A 25,481-nucleotide genomic window follows, 5' to 3' on the forward strand; every position below is an offset into this window, starting at 1 on the left:
TTAGGGAGTCGAGACATCTTCGCGGGTACCGGGCGCGGTTGGGCTACCCTCACCCCAAGGGGAGTGGCAGGTTCAGCGGTGCTCGTGGCGCATGAGGCGGAGGGTAAATGTGGAGGCTGGCCGTGTGGCATCGCCCGCTCTGCCTGTGAGTGGACATGTGGCTGCTCCTTCAGCAAGGTCCGAGCAGGCACACGGGGGGAGGGGTTTATTAGTTATTGGGAGCTCCAACATTAGGCGGGTGATGGAGCCCCTTAGGGTAATAGCGGAAAGGTTGGGGAAGAAGGCCGTTGTTCACTCTGTCTGCTTGCTGGGGGGTCTCATCCGAGATGTGGAGGAGGCCCTGCCGGCGGTGATAGAGAGTACTGGGTGCACCCGACTGCAAATTGTTGCTCATATCAGCACCAATGACTCCTGCCATCTGGGTTCCGAGGTCATCCTCAGTTCGTACAGGCAGTTGGCTGAAATGGTGAAGGTGGAAAGCCTTGCTCTTGGGATGGAATCAGAGCTAACTATTTGTAGTATTGTTCTCAGAACCCATCACGGTCCTCTGGTTTGGAGCCGAGTGGAAGGCTTAAACCAGAGGCTCAGACGATTCTGCGGAGATGTGGGGTGCAAATTTCTCGACCTCCGCTATCGGGTGGAGAAATGTAGGATCCTCCTGAATAGGTCAGGCGTGCACTACATGCCGGAAACGGCTGCAAGAGTAACGGAGTATGTGTGGAGTGCACATGGGGGTTTTTTAGGTTAGAGAATTCCCTCCCTAGGCCCGACAAGACGCCTCCTGAGACGCGGCAAGTTAGGAGTAGGCAAAATGCAACAGGGAATAACAATATTAATGTGCTAATAGTAAACTGCAGGAGCGTCTATAGAAAGGTCCCAGAACTGCTCTCATTAATAAACGGTCACAACGCCCATATATTACTAGGGACAGAAAGTTGGCTGAAACCAGACGTAAACAGTAATGAAATCTTAAAATCAGATTGGAATGTATACCGCAGAGACAGGCTGGACAGTGAAGGGGGAGGCGTGTTTATAGCGATAAGAAGTGCAATAGTACCGAAGGAAATTGGTGGAGATCCGAAATGTGAAATGATTTGGGTCAAGGTCATGGTTAAAGCAGGCTCAGACATGGTAATTGGATGTCTCTATAGGCCCCCTGGCTCAGTAGCTGTTGTGGCTGAGCACCTAGGGATAATTTGGAAAATATTTCGAATAGATTTCCCCACCATGTGATAGTTCTGGGTGGAGATTTTAATTTGCCAGATATAGACTGGGAGACTCAAACGTTCATAATGGGTGGCAGGGACAAAGAATCCAGTGAAATTTTTTTAAGTGCTTAAATCTGAAAACTACCTTGAGCAGTTAAACAGAGGACCGACTCGTGGCGATAACATATTAGACCTTTTGGTGACAAACAGACCCGAACTATTTGAAACAGTTAACGCAGAACAGGGAATCAGCAATCATAAAGCGGTTACGGCATCAATGATTTCAGCCATAAATAGAAATATTAAAAAAGGTAGGAAGATTTTTTTGTTTAGCAAAAGTGACAAAAAGCAGATTACAGAGTACCTGACGGCTCAACACAAAAGTTTTGTCTCAAGTACAGATAGTGTTGAGGATCAGTGGACAAAGTTCAAAACCATCGTACAATATGCGTTAGATGAGTATGTGCCAAACAAGATCGTAAGAGATGGAAAAGAGCCACCGTGGTACAACAACCGAGTTAGAAAACTGCTGCGGAAGCAAAGGGAACTTCACAGCAAACATAAACAGAGCCAAAGCCTTGCAGACAAACAAAAATTACGCGAAGCGAAATGTAGTGTGAGGAGGACTATGCGAGAGGCGTTCAATGAATTTGAAAGTAAAGTTCTATGTACTGACTTGGCAGAAAATCCTAAGAAATTTTGGCCTTATGTCAAAGCGGTAGGTGGATCAAAACAAAGTGTCCAGACACTCTGTGACCAAAATGGTACTGAAACAGAGGATGACAGACTAAAGGCCAAAATACTAAATGTCTTTTTCCAAAGCTGTTTCACAGAGGAAGACTGCACTGTAGTTCCTTCTCTAGATTGTCGTACAGATGACAAAATGGTAGATATCGAAATAGACGACAGAGGGATAGAGAAATAATTAAAATCACTCAAAAGAGGAAAGGCCGCTGGAGCTGATGGGATAACAGTTCGATTTTACACAGAGTACGCGAAGGAACTTGCCCCCCTTCTTGCAGCGGTGTACCGTAGGTCTCTAGAAGAGCATAGCATTCCAAAGGATTGGAAAAGGGCACAGGTCATCCCCGTTTTCAAGAAGGGACATCAAACAGATGTGCAGAACTATTGACCTATATCTCTAATGTTGATCAGTTGTAGAATTTTGGAACACGTATTATGTTCGAGTATAATGACTTTTCTGGAGACTAGAAATCTACTCTGTAGGAATCAGCATGGGTTTCGAAAAAGACGGTCGTGTGAAACCCAGCTCGCACTATTCGTCCACGAGACTCAGAGGGCCATACACACGGGTTCACAGGTAGATGCCGTGTTTCTTGACTTCCGCAAGGCATTCGATACAGTTCCCCACAGTCATTTAATGAACAAAGTAAGAGGATATGGACTATCAGACCAATTGTGTGATTGGACTGAAGAGTTCCTAGGTAACAGAACGCAGCATGTTATTCTCAATGGAGAGATGTCTTCCGAAGTAAGAGTGATTTCAGGTGTGCCACAGGGGAGTGTCATAGGACCGTTGCTACTCACAATATACATAAATGACCTGGTGGATGACATCGGAAGTTCACTGAGGCTTTTTGCAGATGCGGCGGTGTATCGAGAGGTTGTAACAATGGAAAATTGTACTAAAATGCAGGAGAATCTGCAGCGAATTGACGCATGGTGCAGGGAATGGCAATTGAATCTCAATTTAGACAAGTGTAATGTGCTGCAAATACATAGAAAGATAGATCCCATATCATTTAGCTACAAAGTAGCAGGTCAGCAACTGGAAGCAGTTAATTCCATAAATTATCTGGGAGTATGCATTAGGAGTGATTTAAAATGGAATGATCATATAAAGTTGATCATCGGTAAAGCAGATGCCAGACTGAGATTCATTGGAAGAATCCTAAGGAAATGCAATCCGAAAACAAACGAAGTAGGTTACAGTATGCTTGTTCGCCCACTGCTTGAATACTGCTCAGCAGTGTGGGATCCGTACCAGATAGGGTTGATAGAAGAGATAGAGAAGATCCAACGGAGAGTGGCGCGCTTCGTTACGGGATCATTTAGTAATCGCGAAAGCGTTACGGAGATGATAGATAAACTCCAGTGGAAGACTCTGCAGGAGGGACGCTCAGTAGCTTGGTATGGGCTTTTGTTAAAGTTTCGAGAACATACCTTCACCGAAGAGTCAAGCAGTATATTGCTCCCTTCTACGCATATCTCGCGAAGAGACCATGAGGATAAAATCAAAGAGATTATAGCCCACACAGAAGCATACCGACAATCCTTCTTTCCACGAACAATATGAGACTGGAATAGAAGGGAGAACCGATAGAGGTACTCAGGGTACCCTCCGCCACACACCGTCAGGTGGCTTGTGGAGTATGGATGTAGATGTAGATGTAGACAGGGCATGTCTCCGCCAGTTTTATCAGGCTTTTGTGCGTTCGTGGGTGGATTACATGTGCACGGTGTATGGATCAGTGAGGCCCTCTCATTTGCAGATCCCTGATGCTGTCCACCATGTGGGGATTTGACTATCAGACTAGTTCCATACCCAGCCTCTGCGCTGAGGCATGAGAACCACCACTTACCAGCCGGTGCCAGCTCCTGTTGGTGCACCAGACTTATAAGTTTCGTGCAGCTCCAACCTCACCAGCTCTCCATATTGTTGCTCGTCTGCCTCTGGAACGCCTTTTTTCCAACCGTCCACAAGCCACAATGCCGTTAATGATCCATGTGCAATGTGTGCGGGAGTCCCTCTGTGTGGAGCTTGTACAGCCCCAAATCTAGAAATCCAGAGTTTTGACTGCCTGCCACTCCAGAGAGGCCCAGAGTGATTTTAGATTTGGTGCGGTACACTAGAGATTGCACTCCTGCTTCCATTTTTAATACAACCTTTTCTGCCATTTTATGTGAGTACCACAACTATCTAGCTGTTTTACAGATGGATCAAAACAGGAGGATTCTGTTGGTTGCTCTGTTGTTTTTCCAGAGGTCTGGCTGCCTCAAGTCTTTGATGCAGGATTGTCTGCGATCTTGTGGGCACTGGAGCAGATGAGATGCTCTTCCCATCCTAAATTTCTTGTATGTTCCAATTCACTAAGTGCCCTTCTCTCATTGCAACATTTGTATCCAGCAGATAAAATAGTCTGAAACATCCAGGATGCCCTCCTACAACTACAACGACTGGGGAAGGAGGTGGTTTTCTTCTGGGTTCCAGGGCACGCCGGCATTGCTGGGAACGAAAGGGCAGCTCTCGCAGCCAAGGAGGTGTGTCTCGATCCGCAAGTATTTCAGTGTGCCATCCCCCTGCACCCACTCACATCACTATTGAGCTCACAAGTCATGCGTCGGTGGATGGATGAGTGACTGAAAATGACTGACAATAAGCTCCATTTAGTCAAGCCCACAACGTGTGTGTGGTGTACTTCTTTCCAGCTCTGTAGACAGGATGAGGTTCTTCTTACTCGGCTTGAGATAGGCCACAGTCATATGACGCACAGCTTCTTGCTCCGGCGAGAGGACCCTCCAATGTGTGGTGCTTATGGCGTCCAGGTAACTGTGCACCACTTTTTATTGGATTGCATTTTATTTTCTGACCAGCGGGCCATGGCTGACTTACCGGTGGATCTGCCATCTCTTTTAGGAAATACTCAAACAAATGTGGTTAAAGTGTTAAAGTTCTGTGACTTGTCCAATATTTTTACCAAGATTTTAAGGAGAGGGTCTTAATTTGTTCACAGGGTGACTGGCCACCCATATTTTACATAAGTGGCCAACCAGTGACAATTCCCTGTGGCATCCTGGATGCTCCTTTCTCATTTTCCTTATGTTTTATTTTCTTATCAAGTGTTTTTGATCGTTTCCCCTTTCCTTTGCGTGTATGCTTCCATTTTACTAAATTTATCCTCATTTGTTTCTTTTAATGTGTGTCAGGACGCTGATGATCTCGACGTTGAGCGCCCATAAGACCCAAAACACACACACACACACACACACACACACACACACACACACACACACACACTTGTTTTGCTAATGGGCTCTGCTTCCGAGGTACCTCCTAGAGTACCCAATGTGGTAGATCTCCCCTCACTGCAGGACAGGATGAGTGGTGGGTGGTAATGAGTTTGCAGCACTTAAGGCGGAGGGTCAGTATGGAGTCTGGCCTCACTCATTTGCCATGTGAGTTGGTTGGTGGCTCATTCCATAGCAGGCTCTGAGCAGGCACACGGGGGTGGGGGGGTTATTAGTTATTAGAGGATCCATTGTAGGCATGTTATGGAAATAAGTCCAGTGCACACTCACCGTGTCTGCTGCGAGGCCTCATACAAGATGTGGAGGTGGCCTTGCCTTGGCTATTGAACATGCAGGGTGCCGTCATTTGCAAGTTGTGACTCACGTTGGCACCAATGATGCCTGTCTCTTGGGTTCTGGTATTATTCTCAGTACATACGACCAGCTGGCAGAAATGATGAAAACTGCTGGCCTCACATGTGTGGTGTAAGCAGAGTTCACAAGTTGCAGCATTGTTCCCAGAGTTCATTGGAGTCCTTTGGTTTGGAGCCAAGTTAAGGGTCTCAACCACAAGCTTCTTTGACTCTGTGATGGTCTTGGCTGCAGATTTACAGACCTAAGATATGTAGTATTCCTCTTGACTGATCAGAAGTGCACTACACAAAGCAAGCAACTACTCAGGTACAAGAGTACTTGTGGAGTACATGTGACAGTTTTTTTGCCTATTGGTAGAAGAACCTCAAATGTTTCTCTAAAATACTCTCACCAGTTAACCCACAGATAGTGAAATCAGACCACGTTAGGTGTAAAGACACTTTGACTATCAACATTTTATCCGTAAAGCAAGAAAGTTCATTGCAGTTGACAAAAATATTGTCTCTGTTGAGGATGAATTTTTTTATATATATATATATATATATATATATATATATATATATATATATATATATATATATAACAGGTAAAGGTGAATTAAAACTAATTGTTGGATGTTGGAGGAGACATTAACCTACCTTGCATAGACTGGGGTTTCTATTGTTTCACAGGAGTTATGACAGGCAGTTTTGTGAAGTGCTTGTGAACATATTTTCTGAAAACTGCCTTGAACAGATAGACAATCCACAAGCAATAGAATTATGTTAGACCATGTAACTACAAACAGGCATGATCTTATTGGCAGTGTCAGTATGGAGACAGGTCTTAGTAATCCTCATGTCATCACAGCGGTGATAGTTACCAAAGTTAATAAATCATCAAGAAGGCTAAACGAGTATTTGTGCTAGAAATAGCAGATAATCAGCTATTAGCAGTCCATTAGACAATGAATGGACATCATTTAGTTACAGTATGATGGAACTAGAGGAATTTTGGAGGAAGTTTAAATGGATTGTAAATTGTGCTCTGGAGGAGTATGTGCCAAGGAAGTGGGCTAAAGACAGGAAAGACCCACTGTGGTTTAATGACAAAATTCGGAAAATGCTGAGGAAGCAAAGACTTTTGCTCCCTCTGTTCAAAAGAGAATGTGCAAATTATGATAGGCAAAGGTTAGTAGAGATTAATGTGTCTGTGAAACGACTGATGAAGCATATAATAACTAGCACCGTCATACTGAAGGAAAACATCTTGCTGAGAACCTGAGAAAATTTTGGTCCTATGTAAAATTGCTGAGTAGGTCAAAGGCCTCTGTGCAGTCACTCACTGACCAGTCTGGTGCGGTGATAGAACATAGCAAAAGGCTAGATGAAGTTTAACCATTGTTTGGATGACATAATAGGCATCCATCGCATAGAGAAACAAATGAAAGAGTTGAAGAAAAATAAGTTGCCAGTCCAGATGGAATTCCAGTTCAGTTTTACAGAGTACTCTATGGCATTGTTGCCTTACTTGGCTTGCATTTATTGTGAAACTCTCACCTAGCACAGAGTCCCAAGAAACTCCTGTATATAAGAGGTGTAACAGAACGGACATGTCAAATTACAGACAAATATCCTTAACATTGGTTTGCTGCAGAATTCTTGAACATATTCCTGTTTTGAATATAATAAATTTTGTAGAGACCAAAAAGCTTATGTCCATGAATTGGCACAGTTTTAGAAAGTACAGCTCTTGAGAAAATCAGCTTGCCCTTTTGTCACATGATATCCTATGAGCCATGGATGAAGGACAACAGGCAGATTCCATATTCTTGGATGTCTGTAAAGAGTTTGGCACAGTGCCCCATTGTGGACTGTTAATGAAGATATTAGCATACAGAGTAGGTTTCCAGATATGCGAGTAGCTCAAAGATTTCTTAACTAATAAAACACAGTATATTGTCCTCTGTGATGAGTGTTCATCGGAGAGGAGAGTATCATCAGGTATGCAGCAGGGAAATGTGATAGTACCACTATTACTCTCTACAGACATAAATGATGTGTTGGATAGGGCGAGCAGCAATCTGCAGCTGTTTACTGATGATGCTGTGGTAAATGAGTAGATGTTGTCATTGAGTGACTGTAGAAGGGTACAGTATGACTTAAGATACTGCCATAAAATCCTTTAAACAAACATTTCTGTCCATATTATCCACCAGAAACAAGGGTCCACCAGGTAAAGGAAAACACCTGATTATCACACATTGTTGTTGTTATGGTCTTCACTCCTGAGACTGGTTTGATGCAGCTCTCCATGCTACTCTATCCTGTGCAAGCTTCTTCATCTCCCAGTACTTACTGCAGCCTACATCCATCTGAATCTGCTTATTGTATTCATCTCTTGGTCTCCCTCTACGATTTTTACTCTCCACGCTGCCCTCCAATGCTAAATTTGTGGTCCCTTGATGCCTCAGAACATGACCTACCAACCAGTACCTTTTTTTTGTCAAGTTGTGCCACAAACTTCTCTTCTCCCCAATTCTATTCAATACCTCCTCATTAGTTATGTCATCTCCCTATCTAATCTTTGGCATTCTTCTGTAGCACCATATTTCAAAAGCTTCTATTCTCTTCTTGTCCAAACTATTTATTGTCCATGTTTCACTTCCATACATGGCTACACTCCATACAAATACTTTCAGAAACGACTTCCTGATACTTAAATCCATACTCGATGTTAATAAATATCTCTTCTTCAGGAACGCTTTCCTTGCAATTGCCAGTCTACATTTTATATCCTCTCTACTTCGACCATCATCAGTTATTTTGCTCCCCAAATAGCAAAACTCCTTTACTACTCATTTCCTAATTTAATTCCCACAGCATCACCCGACTTAATTCGACTACATTCAATTATACTCATTTTGCTTTTGTTGACGTTCATCTTATATCCTCCTTTCAAGACACTGTCCATTCCGTTCAACTGCTCTTCCAAGTCTTTTGCTGTCTCTGACAGAATTACAATGTCATTGGCAAACCTCAAAGTTTTTATTTCTTCTCCATGGATTTCAATACCTACTCCGAATTTTTCTTTTGTTTCCTTTACTGCTTGCTCAATATACAGGTTGAATAACATCGGGGATAGGCTACAATCCTGTCTCACTCCCTTCCCAACCACTGCTTCCCTTTCATGCCCCTTAACTCTTATAACTGTCATCTGGTTTTTGTACAAATTGTAAATAGCCTTTTGCTCCCTGTATTTTACCCCTGCCAATTTTAGAATTTGAAAGATAAGTATTCCAGTCAACATTGTCAAAAGCTTTCTCTAAGTCTACAAATGCTAGAAACGTAGGTTTGTCTTTCCTTAATCTTTTTTCTAAGATAAGTCGCAAGGTCAGTATTGCCTCATGTGTTCCAACATTTCTATGGAATCCAAACTGATCTTCCCTGAGGTCAGCTTCTACCAGTTTTTCCATTCATCTGTAAAAAATTCATGTTGGATTTTGCAGCTGTGACTTATTAAACAAATAATTCGGTAATTTTCACATCTGTCAATACCCACTTTCTTTGGGATTGGAATTATTATATTCTTCTTGAAGTCTGAGGGTATTTCTCCTGCCTCATACATCTTGCTCACCAGATGGTAGAGTTTTGTCAGGACTGGCTCTCCCAAGGCCTACAGATGTTCTAATGGAATGTTGTCTACTTCTGGGTCCTTGTTTTGACTCTGGTCTCTGTCAAACTCTTCACGCAGTATCGTATCTCCCATTTCATCTTCATCTACATCCTCTTCCATTTCCATAATATTGTCCTGAAGTACATCACCCTTGTATAGACCCTCTATATACGCCTTCCACCTTTCTGCTTTCCCTTCTTTACTTAGAACTGGGTTTCCATCTGAGTTCTTGATATTCATACAAGTGGCTCTCTTTTCTCCAAAGGTTTCTTTAATTTTCCTGTAGGCAGTATCTATCTTACCCCTAGTGAGATAAGCCTCTACATCCTTACATTTGTCCTCTAGCCATCCCTGCTTAGCCATTTTGCACTTCCTGTCGATCTAATTTTTGAGACGGTTGTATTCCTTTTTGCCTGTTTCATTTACTGCATTTTCATATTTTCTCCTTTTATCACACATATTGGGAGCAAATCAGATTCCATCAAAGCCTCTTTGTGGACTTTCAAATCCAAGAAGAGTAAAGAGTATCATGAGGAGATGTTCGCTGATATGTTTAGAAGTGTTTTCAAGATGTCCTTCCATGGCTTCAGCAAAATGCAGTTCTTATTCTTGATAATGTGCCATACCATTCTCATTGAAAAGAAAAAGTTCTAATGCGAATTCCAGTAAGCAAGATATATCAGAATGGCTCAAATCGACAAATATTGCTTTTGGAAACTGTAAGTTGTAGAAAGAACTACGAGAAATTGTTAAAAAAAAGAAAGAGTAGTACTCAATGACTCCACAGTAGATGAAATGGCTAAGAACTACATCTACATCTACGTACATACTCCGCAATCCACCATACGGTGCATGGCGGAAGGTACCTCATACCACAACTAGCATCTCTCCCCGTTCCACTCCCAAACAGAATGAGGGAAAAATGACTGCCTATATGCCTCTGTGCAAGCCCTAGTCTCTCTTATCTTATCTTTGTGGTCTTTCCGCGAAATGTAAGTTGGCAGCAGTAAAATTGTACTGCAGTCAGCCTCAAATGCTGGTTCTCTAAATTTCCTCAGTAGCAATTCACGAAAAGAATGCCTCCTTTCCTCTACAGACTCCCACCCGAGTTCCTGAAGCATTTCCGTAACACTCGCATGATGATCAAACCTACCAGTAACAAATCTAGCAGCCCTCCTCTGAATTGCTTCTGTGTCCTCTCTCAATCTGACCTTATAGGGATCCCAAACGCTCGAGCAGTACTCAAGAATAGGTCGTATTAGTGTTTTATAAGCGGTCTCCTTTACAGATGAACCACATCTTCCCAGAATTCTACCACCTTTCCCACAATTTCCATTACATGCTTGTCCCACTTCATATCGCTCTGCAATGTTACGCCCAAATATTTAATCGATGTGACTGTGTCAAGTGCTACACTACTAATGGAGTATTCAAACATTACGGGATTCTTTTTCCTATTCATCTGCATTAATTTACATTTATCTATATTTAGAGTTAGCTGCCATTCTTTACACCAATCACAAATCCTGTCCAAGTCATCTTGTATCCTCCTACAGTCACTCAATGATGACACTTTCCCGTACACCATAGCATCATCAGCAAACAGCCACACATTACTATCCACCCTATCCAAAAGATCATTTATGTAGATAGAAAACAACAGTGGACCTACCACACTTCCCTGGGGCACTACAAATGATACCCTCACCTCTGATGAACACTCACCATCAACAAGAACATACTGGGTTCTATTACTTAAGAAATCTTCAAGCCACTCACATATTTGGGAACCAATACCATATGCTTGTACCTTAAAAAGGGCGAGTTGCATTTCGCAGGAGCGATGCTTTCTAAAGCTGTGATGATGCTTGGACAGCAATTTCTCTGTCTCAAAGAAATTCATTATATTCGAACTGAGAATATGTTCGAGAATCCTGCAACAAACCGATGTTAAGGATATTGGTCTGTAATTTTGAGGATCCGTCCTTCTACCCTTCTTATATACAGGCGTCACCTGTGCTTTTTTCCAGTCGCTTAGGACTTTACGTTGGGCAAGAGATTCACGATAAATGCAAGCTAAGTAAGGAGCCAATGCAGTAGAGTACTCCCTGTAAAACCGAATTGGAATCCCATCAGGACCTGACGATTTATTTATTTTCAACCCATTCAACTGCTTCACAACCCCCAGGGATGTCTATCAGTATGTCCTCCATACAGGAATCTGTACGAGACTCAAATGGCGGTATGTTTGTACGATCCACCTGCGTGAAAGATTTCTCAGATGCTAAATTTAAAATTTCAGCTTTCGTTTTGCTGTCTTCTGTTGTTAGGCCAGACTGATCAGTGAGTTACTAAATGGAAGCCTTTGACCCGCTTACCGATTTTACGTAAGACCAGAATTTCCTTGGGTTTTCAGCAAGATCTTTTGCTAAGGTATGACGGTGGTAGTGGTTGAATGCTTCGCGCATCGCTCTTTTTACAGCAGCACGAATCTCTACTAACTTTTGCCTGTCCTCATTCTCCAATCTTTCTTGTACCGCGAGTGCAACTCTCTTTGCTTCCTGAGCATTCTCTGAATTGTGCTGTTAAACCACGATGGGTCTTTTCTATCCGTAACCCACTTTTTCGGCACATACTTGTCCAATGTGTTTAAAATTTGCCCATAATTCTTCCACGTCCATCATACTGGAAGTAAATGAATTCGATTCATTTACTAAGTGGGATGCTAACAACTGGTTATCTGCTCTTTCTAGTAATAATACTCTCCTTGCCTTCTTGACTGACTTTTTAACTTTCGTAACCATAGTCGCAATGACAACATCATGATCACTAATCCCTGTCTCAACACTGACATCGTCGATGAGGTCTGGTCTGTTTGTGGCTACCAGATCTAAAATATTTCCATTACGCGTTGGCCGTCAATTTAGCTGCACAAGACAGTTTTCGGATAATGTGTTCAAAAGTAATTTACACGACGGCTTGTCTGTACCATCTGTAATGAATCCATAGATATCCCAGTATATACTAGGTAGGTTGAAGTCACCTCTGACTAATATAGCATGATCCGGGTACTTCTGCGATACAGAATGTAGACTCTCTTTGAATGATTCTAGAACTGTCACGGTGGAACCTGGTGGCCGGTAATAACACCCCACAATTAACTTTATTTCCCCTAGCCCTGTTAAACGTTTCCAGATAACTTCACAATCACACTCTACTTCGACCTCAGTAGACACAATATTTTTGTCAACTGCAATGAAGACACCACCTCCTATGGAGTCTTATCTGTCTTTCCAATACACATTCCAACCCTCACTAAATATTTCAGAACTTCCTATCTCAGGGTTCAACCAGGTCTCAGTCCCGAGAATAATTTGCGCTCCACACGCTTCCTGGAGGGCAGTAAATTCAGGAACTTTATTCTGAACACTCTGAAAATTTACTGCTATTATTTTGATAGCTGAAGTGTCTTTACGCTGAGCGCGTCCCAATTTCCCTGCCTGCACGTTGACTGGTGAGTGTTCATCAGGACACCTCGCCCTACTGCCTAGCCTAAAAAAAAATCCATGTGCACGCCACAAGTACTCTGCTACCCGAGTAGCAGCATCCTTTGTGTAGTGCACCCCTGACTTATCTAGGGGCGTCCTACAATTCCCCACCCAATAGTGCAAGTCTAGAAAGACCAAGTCAGCCAAGACCGTCACAGAGTCGACGAAGCCTCTGGTTGAGACCCTCTACTCAGCTCCAAACCAAAGGACCCCGATCCACTCTGGGAACGATGCTGCAAATAGAGAGCTCTTGTTGCACCCCATGTGCGAGGCCAGCAGTCTTCACCAAATCTGCCAGCCGTCTGTACAAACTGAGGATTGCCTCAGAACCCAAGTGACAGGCATCATTGGTGCTGACGTGAGCAACTACTTGCAAACGACTGCACCCCGTATGCTTGATAGCCGCTGGCCAGGCCGCCTCCACATCTTGGATGAGGCTCCCCAGCAGACAGACCGAGTGCACGTTGGAATTCTTTCCAGCCCTGTATGCTATTTCCCTAAGGGGCTCCATCACCCACCTAATGTTGGAGCTCCCAATAACCAGCAGGCCTTTGCCCCCGTGTGCCTGCTCAGGCCCTGCTGAAGGAGTGGCCACCTGCCCACTGACAGGACGAACGGGCGAGGCCAGCCGGACAGCCTCCACATTGACCCTCCGCCTCGAGCGACGCGAACACGTTGCAGTCCGCCACTCACCCTGAGTGAGGGTGGCCCCAATGCACTGGGTACACTAGAAGGTGCCTCGGTGGCTGAATTAACGGACGCAGCAAGTGACACCTGGTGTGTCTCAAGCGACGCGCCAGGCCCTCTGCCGTCGCTGCACCTTGAGGCAGCAACCTGAAGGCGGCTGACCGTGGCCAACAGCACACTCAGCTGCTCGCGAACTGCGGCCAGTTCCTCCTGTGTCCACACACAGCACACACACACCCTATCCATCCTACTGCTAATATCTAACGACTCCGTGAATTTGTACTCTACGGCTATCAATAAGCAATATTACTCCTCTCAAATACGAGAATATGCAAGGATTTTATGTAATTAAATATGCAAGGGCACAAGCACTCGGAAAGAAATTAAGAATCAAACTACAAAACAAATATGGAAGCTAAATATGCGACTCGCTACTGCACTGCTGCTGCACTGATACTTCACCAGCGGCTGCTCAAGGCTTACTGCGCTGTCTCAAAAGTGCACTGGCTGTCCAAAACAAACAACTGACTAATGACTCCGCGACTTTATACTCTACAGCTATCAATAAGCAATATTACTCCTCTCAAATACAAGAATACACAAGGATTTTATGTAATTAAATATGCAAGTGCCCAAACACTTGGAAAGAAATTAAGAATCAAACTACAAAACAAATATGAAAGCTAAATATGTGACTCGCTACTGCACTGCTGCTGCACTACTGCTGCACTGATACTTCACCAGCGGCTGCTCAAGGCTCAATCAAAGGCTATGTTGCAGCAAAAGCAGAACATACAAAATGTCAGAAGTTAAACAGCTATTAGAACAAGTAGTAAGGATGGTGATTGCTGAGGAGTGGGACAAAGTTCATAACACAGGTTTTCTCACAAGTGACACATGCTTCATTCTGACATCAGCTAATAGCGGTATGTTTGTACGATCCACCTGCGTGAAAGATTTCTCAAATGCTAAATTTAAAATTTCAGCTTTCGTTTTGCTGTCTTCTGTTGTTAGGCCAGACTGATCAGTGAGTTACTGGATGGAAGCCTTTGACCCGCTTACCGATTTTACGTAAGACCAGAATTTCCTTGGGTTTTCTGCAAGATCTTTTGCTAAGGTATGACGGTGGTAGTGGTTGAATGCTTCGCGCATCGCTCTTTTTACAGCAGCATGAATCTCTACTAACTTTTGCCTGTCCTCATTCTCCAATCTTTCTTGTACCGCGAGTGCAACTCTCTTTGCTTCCTGAGCATTCTCTGAATTGTGCTGTTAAACCATAGCACAGTGTACACCAAGGATTTTCGACACCCCTGCTTTCACTGGAACACAGTGGTAGGTCATGGGTCATTCCATGTCAAGTGTCCTAGAATAAAAAATGATCCCCACTCAGACATCTCAGATTTGGTTCAAAACATGTTTTTGTATACATACATATGTGTTATGTCAATGTGCAAAATTTTGGCTCAATTGTTAAAGTGGTTCCAGAGCTAGGGCCACCTTTGTGGACCCATACGAAGTCACAAAGCGCACAGTGTGAAGAATTAGGTTAACTTTGTAATAACTTTGTGCATCTTGTATGATACCTATCACTCTGAATTTTTGTATCCCAGTACAACTTTTGTTGCTGAATGCAGCTAAAGCATTCAAATTCCTTAAAAATGACTATCCATTTTGCTACTTGGTCTGGAAATGCCTTGTAAAATTTATTGCGAAAGATTCAAGCCCTATTGTAGCCATCTTTTACTTTAAGGGAAAGGCAGCTGGAACCTCGATTTTTGGGCTGCTAGCCAACAACCAGGTGTTCGCCATACTACACCAGTATTAGCATTTATAAGCAAATAGTTCTGATTTTATTGACCCTTGTCTCAAGTTTTCTCTATATTTCTATCAACTCTGATCTTCTTTTTATTGACACCACTGAAAAGAGCACATTTTTTGCTACAAGGGACTTGAAAAAGCAGAATGGTAATTTTCCATATAAGGCGTTTGAAATTGATTAAAAGAAACCTAAGCTGTTATGCTTACCACATGTATTACCATGTTGGCAGCTGTTGTGCTGAAGAATGTCAAGGCACTTGTGATTTGATTTGTTAGTACAAATTATTTGCAGCATAATACTTTTGTTCCTTTAATGTGCAGGTACAACTGTTTCATATATGGGTTCCAAAAACTTTTGAAAATTAGATATGCAGGTCTGACTGTTTTATAACACAGGGCATGGGTTCCAGAAATTTCTGTAAATTGAGATGCAGATATTGCTGTTTTATAACACAGGGTATGGATTCCAGAAACTTCTGGAAATTCGATATGCTGGTATGACTGTTTTATAACAGATTCCAGAAACTTCTGGAAACTTGATATGCAGGTATGACTATTTTATAACAGGGCATGGGTTCCTTAAATTTCTGGATATTTGATATGCAGGTATGACTGCTTTATAAAACAAGGCATGTATTCCAGAAACTTACCTGCTGGTACAACAGTTTTATAACAAGGCACTAGAAACTTCCAGTATTTTCTGTAATGTTCTGGAATGTTCTCCAGTATTCTCATTTTATACATTCACACTATATAAGATATAATTTGATTTGGGTATCTTTCATGTTTGTATACAAATTGTCACTCATTGTATCATTTGTGGTTATTTACCTTGCAGCTTGATTGATTCCTTCAATCCATTGTTGAATGCCCGCCTCGATAGCCGAGTGGTCAGCGAAATGGAATGCCATGCTAAGCGGTCCGGATTCCATTCCAGGCGGGGTTGGAGATTTTCTCCACTCAGGGACTGGGTGTTCTGTTATTTTCATCATCATCTCATCTCCATCGACATGAAAGTGGCGTCAACTTGCACCAGGCGACAGGTTTACCTGATGGGAGCCCTAGCCACACGACATGTCATTTCATTTCATTGTTGAATCATTGCTGAAGTTACAACTTGTTATGGATTCAAACAATGGAAATATGGACCTAGAGCAGTGCACCGTTGGACAAATCAACCAGTCTATGTGTCAATGAACTAAGTTCAACAAGGACAAACACCTTCTGAAGTCAATTAGTGACCTCTCTGCAGAGGATTAGTATTTGCTGATTCGACGAGTTGCATTTCAGTTTGATTGTGATGCCAAGATATGTTTACATCATGAAGTAGAACTGTTGACAATGTTTCAATATCTGCAGAAATATTGCTGCAGTTCATTTCAAAAGAAGAATCATGAGTTTAACAAAGGTGTGCATCCTGTTGATGTTGCAACAGCCAACTTTTTGAAACAACTTGATGTTAAGCCTGGACAGAAGCTTTGCCTTACTTGTAGAGTTGACATCAATGCAAAAAAGGCCAAGCTATTGCCATCATCAGTCTGATGAAGATGATGCTACAGTTGCTTCAGACAGCTTGAACTCCAGCTCGACAGCAATTGGTGTGTCACCACTAAAATTTCAGCATGTTTCAAACCGGGATTCTAGTGGATACGCAAAACAAAAGATAAAGCAAGTTCAAATGGTTGTGGTAACCAAAATTTCTGAAATTGGCGGGCTTAAAGCAGATGATGTCATAGAACCACAACCAGGTCAAAAATAACACAATTTCTCTTCGTACAAAGTGATCATCACTGAATTGAAAGCTAAGCTGGAGGTGTCTTCAGCTTCTGAGAAAATTCAGATTTTAACTTTGGCCCCTAGCAGTTGGAGCAATAAAAAAAACAATGGAAGTATTCAACATATCTGAGTGAATGGTGAAAACTGCCAAAAAGCTGAAGGAAGAGAAAGGCATATTAGCAAAACCAGATCCAAAGTGAGGAAAGGCTTTGCAAGAAGATATTAAGGAAAGTGTAGCAAAATTCTATGACAGTGATGAAGTCAGTCAAATCTGCCCTGAAAAAAAGAACTTTGTTGCCATAAGGAAACCAAGTGACCCAAAAGTTTATATGCAGAAACATCTGCTACTTTGTAACTTGAAAGAAGCCTATCAAGAATATTGCAGATAAAATGTACCAAAAGTTGGCTTTTCCAAATTTTGTGAGTTCTGGCCGAAGTGGTGCATCACAGTCGGTTCATCAGGAACACACTCAGTTTGTGTTTGTACAGATCATCAAAATGTCACATTGATGCTAGCAGTGACTCCAATTAAAGATGACTACAAGAGTTTGTTAGCCAAAATAGTTTGCAATATGGATTCAAAAGATTGCATGCTCCGATGATGTGACCAATGTCCTGGATTAGAAGTCTTGGAAAGATTTGTAGAAGCTCTATTTGAAGGGAACGGCATTGATGAAGCAATTGAATACAAGGAATGGATACACACTGACCAAGATACCCTGGAGATAAAGGGGTCAATGATTGAAGAATTTGAGAATTTATCCTAAACATTGTGACCAAAATTGTGAATGTCTCGAATCTCTCACCCCATTGTTACATAGCAAAGCATCAAAGCAACTACCTAAAAGAAACCAAAGAAAATCTAGAAGGTGGAAAGCTGGTTGTTCTGATGGATATTGCAGAAAATTATTCATTTATTGTGCAGGATGCTGTACAAGGCTTCCATTAAGAAAATAGTCAGGCCACATTACATACCTCTGTTATTTATTACAAGGCTTTGACAGGAAAGATTGCTTAGCTTAGGAGATTTGAAAATGGTTGCATGGTTGCAAGGACCAGAGAAAACCACTGCTTCAGACCAATCGATGAAAAATGGTTAGAAATTAGCAGATTTTCCAATGACACAGTGTCATTTACTGCAAGTGTTGATCAATCAACATACTTCTCGAGTGTTCCCATTGACAGCATCCAATCTAGGGCAATACATAGCCTGCATTTATGTCAACAAATGATGGATTGGAAACATCTGTGACATATCATTAGAAGGAGATGCCTTAGTCAGTTTCATGCATCCAAATGGTCCAACTAATTCATTCCACTGGCCCCTAAGGAAGGACACCTGCTGGATTCCAGAGCAGGAGATAATCGGCGTTCGGTATTTTCCCAGCTCCAAGTTCCAATTCCATGGGTCGGAGATACACTTACCCATCAGAGGTGCTGAAGAGCATTGAAGAGAATTTTAGAGCCATGAAAATGGTTTCATGAACTCCAGCAACAAATTTATGTTGCTTGGTTCATTTTGTGAACTTATTGCTTTGTCATGTTCACAACTATGTTGTTTATTTGCTCATTTTTGTATGGCATTCATTAAAGCTATTCTGTCAAGCACGCGGTATGCGGAAAAGCTAAGGTATCTTTGAAGCTAGTTTAAAAATCTTATAGGGAAAATTACCATTCTACTTTTTAATGTTCTTTGTAGCAAAAAATTAGCTCTTTCCAATGGTATCAGGTAAAAGAAGATCAGAGATGGTAGTCATATTAAAAACTGGTCATGAAAAATTCTGTAAATTTTCAATTTTCAATTTGACACTTGCGACAAGGGTCAATAAAATCAGAACTATATACTCATAAATGCTAATACTGGTGTAGTGTAGTGGGCACCTGGTTGTTGGCTAGCAGCTCAAAAATCAAGGTCATAGCTGCTTTTCCCTTATAGTAAAATATGCTTGAAGTATGACTTAAATCTTTTGCAATAAATTTTATGAGGCACTTTCAGACCAAGTAGCATAAGGGATAGTAATTTCTGAGCACTTTGAGTGTTATAGCTGCATTCAGCACTAAAAGTTGTACTAGTATAAAAAATTCAAGGTGATAGATGTCACAACAGACACACAAAGCTGTACCAAAGTTGGCCAAATTATTCACCCCGTGCACTCTATCATTTGGTATGGGTCCACTAAAGTGGCCCAGCACTGGAACCACTGAAAGAATTGAGCCAAAATTTTGCACTGTGACCTAACACACACGTATGTATACAAATATAAATTTTTAACAGAATCCGAGATGGTTGAGTGGGGACCCCTAGGACACTTGATGTGGAATGACCCTCAAGTGAAACTGTTTATATTTGTCCCAGCTCTGGGTGAATAAACTATAGATGTGTTACAAATAGATTTGATCTACATGCAAGTATTGCATAGATTCTTTGGCAACACAAACTGGCATCCCTGTAGGAAAGGAGATGTTTGTTTCGAGGGAAGCTACGGAGAATGATTCTACTGCTGCCAACATACATTTTATGTGACGACCACAAAGATGATGTACAGGAAATTAAGGCTCGTACAGAGGAATATTGACAGTCATTTTCCCATGACTCTATTTGTGATTGGAACAGGAAAGGAAATGACTAGTAGTGCTACAAGGTACCATATGCCGTGTACCATACAGTGGCCGTTGAGCTCTCTCTTCAAAGCGCAAACTACTTTAATCCCAGCAGTTTCCCACCCAACTCCTTTCCTTAAATCAAAACAAAATTCTTCACAAAACAAAAGATTTGTTATGTTACATGCAGATAACTTTTTGGCTAAAAACTGTTTTCCCACTATTCAGACAACTTTCACCTGCCAACAATTTTATCATCTATAAAATTTCTAGACAGTACATTCTCCTTACCCATAATTATTGGACTCAAAATGCATACAGCTCACTGTGTTGTTGTTAGAAAAGCTTCTTCTGTTTTCTTGGAAAGTCAATTGCTTCACATTTTTATCACCACCAAGAACAGACATGGATTGTTCTGCAAGTGTATTTCTGGTTCTTCTCACCATCATCTAAGGGCATATGCAACCACAGGCAAAGGAAATCAGCTGACACTATCCCCCACAAAAAACCTCAACTCAACCCCTTCCCAACCACAGGTGTAGCCAGAACTATTTGTCATGAAGTCATAAAACTACTTCTCCATTCATGTCTAATTTTCTTGCAACTGAAAACTTTCTGGTGGCATTGAACATTCCCCTTTTCTCTAGTTTTCAGTCAATTTCAAAAACTTCTAAAACTATAAATATGGAAAGTATTTGCATGTAACTGGACATTACCAGCCAAACAGCATAATAATATATGCAAATCTCATAGAGCCCACACTTTCTCTGTTAAGTACTGGGTAGTTATAACTGAAGTGCAGCTACTTACAGAGGTCCAGTGTGGGCTGTTATTATCGTATGACAGTGAAACTTGGTAGATATTCTAACACGTTAACATGGAGCCAGTTTCCACTAGGAAAAAATTAGTTCCAGTTTTGCTGTAGTGCTGTGAATGCAAGGTAGACATACAGAAATGTTTCCATATGTAATTATGACTGGGATGCAAAGGATTTAGAATGGGCTGTGGGCAGGAAAGATCAAACAAGATTTTGATTTTATTTACCACCACTTTTGCAATTTGTTCAATATGAGCACCAAAATGTCAATGAAATGCCGTAACAGTGCCATATTTGTACCTGCTGGCCAAAATTAGAACTAATTTTTCCAGTGCAAATTGGTTCAACATTAACGTGTTAACATCTACCAAGTTTCACTGCCATACCATAATTACAGCCCACACTGGACCTCCATGAGTAGATACACTGTAATTATAACCACCCAGTACACTACAGGTAATATATACCTATTATAAAGTTGGAACATTGATATGTTTGATGATTAATAAATACAATTTGTCCTATACTGTTGTATGAAACTTTAGTTTGTTTTCTACACCCTCTCCACCTACCACAAAACTAATCTGAGAGCCATTCTCCACCTCCTCCCCCCTCCAACCAGATTGTGAGTAAGCTATTGCCATTAACACTGTGCTTTACTGCTTCTAATTTCCTGTGGAGTGAAACCACTAAATGTTTCTGTTTTTATGTTGTGATTTTTGCCGGATATAATGTTGTTAGGGTTCTGAAAGCTAACAGACAACTAAATCTGGAACATGAGACAATGATGATGCTGGCATGTTATAAATACACTGCCGTTGCATCATACTGTTGTATATGGGGCGTTCAAATGAAAAGATATGAAATGTCATAACACCCAAACCAGTTGACTTTGTGTATGCCACTTTGGGCTAATGTAGTGATTGAGACATCTAGGAAATGGAAGCATGCATCATTATACCTCCCCCTAAAAAATTCAGTGCTGTGCCCTCAGAAGGCAAGATGATGCTGACTATATTTTCAGTGTCGGAGGTCCAATAATCATCAAATTTCTTGAGCATGGAAAAACCATTAATAGTGATGTGTATTGTGAGACACTCCATAACCTAAGCAAGAGCATCAAGAGGAAACAGCATGGGCTGTTCACGGAGGGAGTGATTCTACTTCACGATAACAGGTGTCCACACGTCTCCACGGTCATCAAATTGTAACAGTCATGTTCAAGTGAAAGATGCTTGAGCATCCACCCTGCAGCCCAGACATGTCACCCAGTGACTTCCATGTGTTTGGTCTGCTAATAAAACACCTCAAATGAAACGCTTCAACTCAGACAAACTAAAGAACACAATGGAGGACTGGCTCCTGTCACAGCCACAGAAATTCTGGGAACAGGGAATCCTTCAGCTTGTGAAACACTGGGACACTTTTGCTCAGGCCTCTGGTGATTACTTTTGGATAAAGACTTCAGTTGTACCCACAGTGTTGATTCGTACCTTTTCTTTTGAACCCCCCTCATAGAAAGAGAGTGGCTAGCAGTACTATTACGGCATCACAGAGAGTTTTCTCGGAAACCAGGTGGCAGTAAAGGTTTTTTATGTGCTGTTGAACTGGACTGAAAATGATAATGAACCTCTATTATCTACTAAACTGTCTGATCAACTCATGTAAAAGCTGAATTGCAAATTGTACTAACCCTTGGTTAACTGACAGGGTTTCACTAAAAGCTTTAAAATTTGTGGATAATTAGAAACTTCCAGTTCCATTCTCAATTATTCAAAAGACTGAATAATTTGCCCTTGAATAGCTGGGAATCTGCTATGCTTTTAAAATTAAAGACAAAAACGGTCTGTTTATTGCTTTTCTTAATTTATATTCACATCTAGTTAATGTTGCAGGGCACATGAATTCTCTCTCTAATTGCAGCTATTAAATTTAAAAATTACTGATGAAATTAGAAAGTCATGAGAAAACTTCCACTGCACATCCAGTATATTGGTACCAAGATCCCACTTAATCTTCCCTAACATGAATGGCTCATTACAACTACTATATTAATGTTTTCTTGTGACAACAATTGCTGTTTTTTACAGACATTATTAAGAAACAAATTTTGCTTTTGTTTCAGACATTTGGACACAGCACTCATAGATGTTGATATTCAGCCACAGTACGTTACGGTGTTAATCAAAGGGAAAACATTGCAGCTAACGTTGCTTAATGAAGTAGAGATTAATAATTCAACAGCCAAGCGGTCACAAGCAACTGGTCATTTAATCATTACAATGCCTCAGGTATATTTAAATATTAGGCAATACACTTATGACCAGTAGCTACTAGTTTGCTACTTGCAGATTGCAGCAGTATATCATACAGGGTGATTCAGGAGGAATGTCACATAATCTGTGAGGTGATTCTACATGTGAAAGTAAACCAAAAAAATCCTGTAAACAGGTGTCTGATTTTCAATAATACGGAACTGGAGAGGGTTGAAAACTACACACATCCATTAATGAATATGAAGATGAGTATGAATATTACTTACCAAAATGCTGTGTACGCACTGTGATGGATAGAATAATGGTGTGACAGATGATTGATCCATCCTACAAGAGATGTAGGGGTTCTCCAACAGATGGCAGTACCGTGATGTCACACTGAGGCAACAGCTGCAAGTGTACCCAATAGGTTGGAACAGTGAGCAGCTGTGAGGCTATGCACTAGAATGTTGCTTAATTGAGCAAGTTCATTGTGTCTGTGAATACCAACATGCCACATATGTTCACCCATGGAGAATATGCAGGCGTTTTGTTAGTGTACAGGTACTGTAATGGTAGTGCCCATGCAGCTGTGACAGAATACCAGAAATGTTTCCCTGATTGACGAACACCCTGTGCCTGGGTATTTCCCATGGTTTTTCAAACATTATGTGAATCCAGAACACTAGCCAGTGTACATGTAAATCAGAATGTGAGGCTGTCCAGTCAGCTGATGAAAAGGAAGACATTATTACAATGGTACAATGGAGTTCCACCACTAGTTCATAGTACATTACCTGTCAGCTCGGTACTCCACAAATGCGAATGTGGCATACATTACATTCCACTGGCATGTAGCCAATCCACATGCTACATCTGCATCCAAATGACTCAGTAAGCAGACAACAATTTTATGAATGGTTGACTGTACACAGAGGTGTCATGCAATACACCATATTTACAGATGAGGCTACAAATACATGCAGCGGTATCATGAACTCCCGCAATTCTTATACATGGGCAATGAAGAACCCACATGACACTAGGGAAACAAGATTCCAAGCTAGGTCCTCAATGAATGTCTGCTGTGGTATGATCGATGACAGGGTGATGGGGCCTTTGTGCCTGCCAAATTGCATGAAAGCCACATCATATGCACATATCCTGATAGAAGACCTACCTGCACTTTTGGAAGACATGACATGAGAGCAATGATGGTAAATGTATGTGCAAAATGATATATCATTGATTCCCTGTGCTTCACTGTACCAGACAAGTATTCCAGTATCTGAATAACACAATTCCTCAATAGTGAATTGGTCATGGCAGACCCATTCACTGACCTGCCAGATCACCTGACCTAACCCATTAGACTTCTGTTTATTGGGCTGGTTAAAGGGAGATGTGTACACTACGAAGATAGATACACATGGAGAACTTATTGCTCGCATCACTGATGCGGTAGCCTGCATTGTAGGCCACCGAGATGATATTCAATGTGCAACACAACACACTTTCCAACACATCAACAAGTGCATTGAGATTGGTTGGGGGCTTTTTGAACGCCTACACCTCTTGTTGAATGGATCAGTTATTTTGGTAAGTAATTTTCAAATTTGTCTTCATAATCATTCATGGTTGTGTGTAGGCTTCAAACCACTCCAGTTCCATAATGATCAAAAATCAGGCACATGTTCATAGGACTATGGTGGTTTATTTTGACATGTAGAATCACCTCACAAATTATGTGCCATTCCTCCTGAATCACACTTTATATACTGCTTCTAGTGTATGTGTAGCTTATTTACACAAATAGTTCAGTAATTTTCGCCAGTTTTCATTTTGATAAGACTTTCTCTCGAAAGCAGTTTCATATTGTGAATATTTTAAAATAAATTTGTGATTTAAGAGTTACCAGATTCACACCATTACATTGTTAACTGCAGCCTTCGGTTCCAACTTCAGAGCATAGATATGTTTACAAAATGAGTGCGTCTCAGGTCTACATTTGGGAGGACAATCGTTCAAATCCCTAAGCAGCCATTCAGATTTAAGTTTTCCGTAAATTTATGAAGGCAGATACCAGGATGGTTCCTCCAAATTGTTTATTATTACTTAATCTTTCAGAAAATTAACATTAAAATCTCTGCAGACTGTCACTTGCTTTCTCTTGTCTGCTGGTGGGATAATAATGACCGATAAATTTGTAAGAGTTTTGACAGTTTCTCAGTGGGAATCTAATTACTGTAACAATTATAAATAACTTTTCCAATAGCAGCAACTTACAAACACAGGCCTCAAACTGTTGATCTGAATAGAAACTACTAGATTAATAGATTTTTTGCATTCATAACAATGCAGGGGTAAAATACAGGGAGCGAAAGGCTATTTACAATTTGTACAGAAACCAGATGGCAGTTATAAGAGTCGAGCGACATGAAAGGGAAGCAGTGGTTGGGAAGGGTGTGAGACAGTGTTGTAGCCTCTCCCCAATGCTATTCAATCTGTATATTGAGCAAGCAGTAAAGGAAACAAAAGAAAAGTTCAGAGTAGGTATTAAAATCCATGGAGAAGAAATAAAAACTTTGAGGTTTGCCGATGACATTGTAATTCTGTCAGAGACAGCAAAGGACTTGGAAGAGCAGTTGAACGGAATGGACTGTGTCTTGAAAGGAGGATATAAGATGAACATCAACAAAAGCAAAACAAGGAT

The 25,481-nt window shown here is 41.4% G+C and overlaps 1 protein-coding gene across 1 annotated transcript in view; it reads left to right on the top strand.

Annotated features, from left to right (window-relative positions):
- The window catches only part of LOC126176388 (dynein axonemal assembly factor 11), a 189,226-nt gene that overhangs the window by 145,831 nt on the left and 17,914 nt on the right, over positions 1–25,481 (top strand). Inside the window, exon 7 of the mRNA XM_049923546.1 lies at positions 22,639–22,804. Within this exon, the coding sequence (XP_049779503.1) occupies positions 22,639–22,804 (166 nt within the window). The remainder of the gene's footprint in view (positions 1–22,638; positions 22,805–25,481) is intronic.

Source organism: Schistocerca cancellata, chromosome 3, assembly GCF_023864275.1.
Source record: "Schistocerca cancellata isolate TAMUIC-IGC-003103 chromosome 3, iqSchCanc2.1, whole genome shotgun sequence".
NCBI lineage: Eukaryota > Metazoa > Arthropoda > Insecta > Orthoptera > Acrididae > Schistocerca > Schistocerca cancellata.